The following is a 6,982-nucleotide window of genomic DNA, read 5'->3' as shown; positions in this document are numbered from 1 at the left end:
GTTATGTACCTTACACTTATTATTTTAAAATATAAAAAATACATAAGTCATTATTTTCTTTTTATTACGATTTCTATTAAAACAACGTCAGGATTTAGAAAATGTTATTATAAAATTTTAATGACTACCCAAAAAAGCCCGCAACTCATAAACATGTTATAAGTGTTTATAATTGTTATCCTGTAATAAAATTTCAGCACGTTAACATATACAAATTCGCTTCAGTAATTGAATAGATTTTATAGTCCAAACTTTCCTTATTTTTATTGTTTACTGAACTGTTGCAGAACACAATAAAAACTAAAACATTCTGATAAATAATAAATTGGCTCAAATTCATTGGTACGTGTCCTAATTTTTCGCAACTATTACAATTTTTTAAAGAACATAATTTGTTTCTCTAAAACATCAATACTCATTACTCCACATTACATAAAAATGAGAAAAACATAAACTTTTAGTTGCTTTTTATTTAAATGTACATGTAGTACCTTTAACAGACACACACACATACATACACGGGTATCTACTGTAGTACTAGAACAGAAATGAAATCAATAGTGTAACAAATTTTCATTTATTTTCTAGTCCAGGGATATTACACTATAAATCTGTAATGAAATAAAAGTTTAATTGTGTTGCCGGGTTTTAGGATCAGATATTAATTGCCTTGTGCGCTCATGCGTGCCGAAAGGTCAACGTATAACCTTAAAACCATATTTCGTCACAGTCATGACCGTAACCATTATGCAGTCATACTGTACAAAACAGACCGAAACTTATTTTTCTCGAATCTGTTTAGGGAGTTAAAAGTTACTCCAGAAATACTTGTGAACCTTCATATAGCTAATGTGCATTTCTCTTTTCTGTTACAGACATTGACTTGGAGCCATTAAAATAATTAAATAACAGAAAAAAAAAGAATGACGACACTTTCCAACGTTTCAAAACATTTCAAAAAATGTAGACGGAGAGATGAAAACGAACAGAAGGCAGGCACGACATAATTCACCAGCCGACCCAATGGGTGCCAACATGGGCAAGAACTCGTCCCTTCTGGATGCCCTTCCATCAGGTCAAGGCACTCTCCACGTGGTGATGCTGGGTTTGGATTCAGCAGGCAAAACTACCGCCCTCTATCGACTTAAATTCGACCAGTACCTGAACACAGTACCGACCATCGGCTTCAACTGCGAAAAGGTCAAAGGAATGACCGGCAGGGCAAAAGGGGTAAACTTTCTCGTTTGGGACGTGGGGGGACAGGAAAAACTGCGACCTCTCTGGAAGTCGTATACAAGATGTACTGACGGGATAGTGTTTGTGTTGGATAGTGTTGATGTGGAACGGATGGAAGAGGCCAAAATGGAACTCATTCGAACTGTGAAATCGCCAGAAAACGTGTGTGTACCAATTCTAGTGTTGGCTAATAAACAAGACCTTCCCGGTGCGAAAGAACCACGGGAATTGGAAAAGTTAATGGGCCTAACCGAATTGGCCGGTTCGAGTACTCCCGGAGGACACCTGTGGCATGTACAACCCGCCTGTGCGATCACCGGAGAAGGACTGCAAGAAGGTATAGAAGCGCTCTACGAAATGATTTTAAAGAGGAGAAAGCTGACGAAGATGAACAAAAAGAAAAGTAGATAAGCTAATTTCTCTAAGCAATTAAGGTACCTATTGAATCTGAATTTAATTTTAAATTTAGCAGGTTCGCAAAGAAAAAAAAAGGATAAAAGAGATGTGTCCTTCGAAATGAACCGTCTGAGATTGTTACAGAAATGAATGGAGGGTGTCCAGTAGTACGTTATTCAATTCCATAGTTGGTTTTTATGCCAGGAGGCAGAAGTTGACCAATGTTGATTTGGCTAATTGGTTAATTATTAATCAATTTTCATAATTAAGAAGTTCGATTCTCGATAAATTTTAGGATGCTTAAGAGAATATGAACGCATTTTTCTTATAGCACTTGAAATAAAAAAGTTGTGATTAAATTTAGAAAATACTACAAATGGCGCAGTAAACGCCATCTGTAGCACGATGCTACATTTTAGGATTACGTATGCTCCAACAAGGTCCACTTGTGTGGATATCTACTTGCTGAAAACGAATCCCGGCGTAGCCAACCTCAACGTGATAGGCACGTTAGCTTAATCGAATAAAATAATTCGAAATGGTCTGTATTCTGTCGAAACTGCCAGACGCGGATCGCGATTTCGATCTTTTTGGATCTCATCAGCGCGTCGTAGGCAGCTCCGACAGAACACAGACCAACTTTTACCTGCTGTCTTTCCAGCAAGTAGATATCCACACAAGTGGACCTTGTTGGAGCATACGTAATCCTAAAATGTAGCATCGTGCTACAGATGGCGTTTACTGCGCCATTTGTAGTATTTTCTTAAACGCACTGTTGAGACAGCAGGTAAAAGTTGGTCTGTGTTCTGTCGGAGCTGCGTGCGACGCCCTGATGAGATCCAAAAAGATCGAAATCGCGATCCGCGTCTGGCAGTTTCGACAGAATACTGACCATTTCGAATTATTTTATTGTGATTAAATGTCGAAAAAATTCGCGTTTTTTGGTGAGAAATATTGAAATTATACCAATATTAGTATGCTCGAAGTAGTCATAATTGAGTCTTATACTTATAAATTTGAAGAAAATATTTTCAATATCGGTCAACTTTGACGTACTCTAGCGGAAAAACTAGCCACGGAATCGAGAAACGTTCCATTGAAATACTACTCGGGGACTAGCCTTTATTAATTTCATCTCGAAAAATAAATTCCTTATTTACTTATGGGAAATTTAACAGCAAAAATAGACTGCCTCTCTAACGAAACCTTTTTTAAATTATTATTATAATGCATGTATATCGACCATTACATTGAATAACTTCGTATTTTGCAAACAAAATTATTGAAAATTAAAAATATAAAGCTCGAAAGAAAACGAAATAATATGACTTAGACTGCCAATGCTCCCAACTTAAAAAGTTGATTTAACAATTATCTACCAAAGTAATATTAGTGATTAGCAAAAGAGGTCTTGCTTTTGTTTTATTCTAAGACATGTCTAAGGATTCTTGTTTTTGGTGTCTTTTTTGCTTTGATGACTGTTAGGACATTAATTATATTAGATAAAAAAAAATGGGTAATTAATGAGTTTAAGACAGAAAATGAGATAAGAATATCAGGAGATAAGATGAGGTTAGATGGGAGTACTCTCATGCAAAGATGGGGGTAGGATGGTGGGAGGATTCTCTAACTAGGCCCAATTAGGCTAAGTGAAACGAAATTTTGTGGGGGCCCTGCACACCAGCACTAAATGCCTTTAGGTAAATCTGACCCTGCCTATGACCTGAAACTTTTGCACACTTTTTACCTAAATATATAAAAATCTTATCATATTATATGTTTCATAGAAATCTCTCTGCTAAAATTTTTCTATGGTGTCGACCTCCTTTATCCAAATATGATTTTAGTTCTTTGGTCTTTACTAAAATCCATCGGCATAAGCCTAATAATAGTACAAAACCAAGACCGATGTTGCCCTTCACTAATTGCAAGTATTATGAAATTGTTCTGCTATTTTTTGACCTCTACGATGTTTTAAACTTCAGTATTAAACATAAAAACAAATATTTACTCTAACAACTGAATGCAACCTACTGTACTGTTGTATTAGTGGTCGTTTGGTTTATTTGGTTTCAATTTGCATAGCCGATTCAGAACAATTAAGTAGATGTAATTCTAGTATATTGCTTGTGTCCAAAAAGGCTTTAATTGCTACGAAGGTCACGGACCAATTTATTTACATATGTATGTGCATATATAATAAGTCGTCGTAATTATCGTCGATGCAATGTGTTCCAAAAAAAAAACTTTTAAAAGTCGTTAAAACAAGCTAAGAAGTCTGATATTAAAGAAACTATCCCGTAAAATGATAGCATCAGTGCAATGTACCGATAAATGAATTAAAGCACTCGAGATAGCAACTTATGCATATGCATTAGGCTAAACCGAATGGAAGTTGTGAATTGAATGCAAAATACTGTTTATCCATCCGAAAATTGCGTTAGCATGTCCGCTAGAGATTTGCCATTGCTTTCCGATTTTCAGCATTCCGATTTTTTGAAATTTTTGCAAAAAAAAGTTGTTCAGATTATGACCACATGGAAAATAAAAAGATCTAATTTTCTAACATTTGATCGATAAAATTTTGACCACTAATAAATAGTTTTTTTTTTGAAGTTGTGGTACAATATCTTTCTTGAGAAATAACAGAAAAAATTATAATTTTTCTTTACAAGAGATCTTAAATATTCCATTATAAAGCTAAAACACATACTAAAATACTTCGTATAACAACATGACAATTGTGAAAATTGTTTTGCTATTATAATTCATTAGAAAATCTCCCAAACATTTTCCATTTAACAATTTTTAAGTGAGAAATAACAGAAAAAATGCTATTTTTCTTTAAAATATATCTTAAAAAAATCCACTACAAATCTAGTGTTAAAATCTTCAAAAAAGCGATGACCAAAGCTGACCTAATTTATTTGCAAGAAATTATTTGATTGGGAGGGCAGTCAAAATAGGTACATTTGAGTTGCTTAAATACATACTTCCGATAACAGTAAAAAGTCGAATTTTCCCAAGTTTGGTAAGCTCGAAGGTCATATCAATAACACATTGTTAGCTTATCACATTATTCGTTGACTGCTTGATGAATCACTGTAACATATATACACAGTGTACTTTCTGTAGACGGACACCCCGTATACTCCCCTTTAACCGGGCGCAGACCTTAAGACATTCATTCCCTTATAAAAGGATGATACGATTTAAGGAATACGATAATTCCCTGAATTATAACGTCCCTTTACTACGTATGACGTTCTAGCTGGAGAACCCTTACTTTATTCGTGTTGCTTTTTCCTATCGAAACCTTAGATCATACGTAGATTACACTTCAACATTTTTAGCAAGGGTCTGGAGTAGGATGAAACCATTATGGTGCCCGTTAATGGAAGGATACACTGTAAACATATATTGTATAGTGAAATTTTGAAACGCTTTTACTGTAAAAAAATGATAAAAAGAGAAAGAAAGTAGAAAGACGTTTAGAGAATGGATTTTTTCCGTACGCTTTATAACTTCTAATACTGTTAAGGAAACGTGCAATCTTTACATTTGTAGGCTCTATATCCATGAATCGAATTATGTTATACATATATATATATCTGTGATGCCGCGCATAGGGCTAATTTTATTAATTACTATTATCATTATTATTGTTTTTAATTATTAATAACCGAAGAATTTAAAAGTATAGTTATACATTATTCGAAATAATAAAGTCTATCTGCGTTATGTTTGTAATTTGGACTTAAACAATCGCAAGAAAAGAAAGACAGAATGTTACCAATCTCATTTCTAATTTTAATGAAGGAACGTTTTGCAAGTATGGATAAACAATCAAACAACAGGAATTATTAAAAAATATTTTTAAGAACAGGGTTGAAGCTGTGTCCTGTTTGTCCACACCTGCAAATATATATAAAATCTGAAATACTGACAGACTTTACACCAGTGGTTTTTAACTTTATTGTTCCTCTGCCTTCATCCTTTGTACAAAAACATTATTGCGCCCCCCTTCCACCCTCAATTTTTGTAACAATCTAATTTCACAAATATGTATTCGCCAAAATAGCCTGAGTGATTATCTTGCCGATGCCGATTTGACTTCTTTTTTTTTTGTTTGTAAGTATTCGAATACATTTTGTTAAGAGTTTGTTACAATAGTCCCGCGCTCCCTAAGGGTGGGGGTACCTACAACAGGTTAAAAACCACTGCCTTACACAAAACACGTTGTACATAACATTTTATTTTGCCATCTAGTTTATGATTATACCAAAGGTGCTCGTTTTATATAATTCTATAAGGTGTATCTTACTAATTGTTAAAATTGATTATGTTTTATTCTACTTTTTACTATAAGAGAAAACTCGTTTACTGCTTATTTGATACACCCTGTGGATGCTTGTCTTTTTTACTTTATAAAACAAATTTGTTTTTTGATAGGAACTAAAATATTAAAGACTAGGAAAGGGTGACACGTGTTCGTCTCCTATTTCATTTCAATAAAAGTTTTTCAGAAATTAAATTGCAATTCTTATTATGAAATGCATACATATAAATGTAATTATCACGATATTTATTCGACTTAAACCGAACTTCGCTTCATGTCACATACACTATGGCATTCAACCCAACCTAACCTACTAAGTTATGTTAGTTTCTTTTTGAAATTTCTATTTAGAAAAATACTAACATATAGCAGTCTCCATATCCAATACATGCTACATATAAATAGCATCAAGATTAACCTTTTATGAATAAAAAAAATCATTCCGAAAACGGTTCCATATCATTGGAAGACTGTCGATAAAATTGAAATTTCTATCATTAGCCGAATTTGTTTTGAAGGAAGTAATAAAAGATTTAGACATATAATTATTAATTATTGCGAAGTGCATATTATACAGACAGGTCGGTAATTAATCGATACAACCTCTGGCGTGCTAATGAGAGCAAATAAGGTCGAAATCGATAAATTACTGATTAAGAACTTAAACTGTTCTTATATAAGTTTTATATATGTATATGGTTTGTTTTTTGATACGTTATGTACCTTACACTTGCATGTATACATATTATGTATAAATGTACGTAATATATATTTTTTCTGTTGCATTGAACAAACACGTGTACAGTGCCTTCCACTCGCTACATTATTTATTGTGTTTTAATAAAAACATCTCACGTTTCTGTTATTATGTCGACTTGTTAATCGATCGATTTAATTAAATCGCAATTAATAGTTGGCAGGTAGACTAAATTTGCACTTTAAGCAAATTGCTTATCTCTAGTAAGTACATATATATATGAAATGTAACAAATGTCAAGAACCCGTTTTAGA

General features: G+C 33.5%; 1 protein-coding gene across 1 annotated transcript in view; it reads left to right on the top strand.

Moving 5' to 3' along the window:
- Positions 1-2,037, top strand: part of LOC108741756 (ADP-ribosylation factor-like protein 4C) — a 48,900-nt gene extending 46,863 nt beyond the window's left edge. Inside the window, exon 2 of the mRNA XM_018476663.2 lies at positions 876-2,037. Within this exon, the coding sequence (XP_018332165.1) occupies positions 976-1,647 (672 nt within the window). The 5' untranslated portion in view covers positions 876-975 and the 3' untranslated portion in view covers positions 1,648-2,037. The remainder of the gene's footprint in view (positions 1-875) is intronic.
- The last annotated feature ends 4,945 nt before the right edge of the window (positions 2,038-6,982 follow it).

Source organism: Agrilus planipennis, unplaced genomic scaffold (genome assembly GCF_000699045.2).
Source record: "Agrilus planipennis isolate EAB-ADULT unplaced genomic scaffold, Apla_2.0 scaffold16, whole genome shotgun sequence".
Lineage (NCBI taxonomy): Eukaryota > Metazoa > Arthropoda > Insecta > Coleoptera > Buprestidae > Agrilus > Agrilus planipennis.
This window is presented reverse-complemented; position numbering and strand designations above follow the sequence as displayed.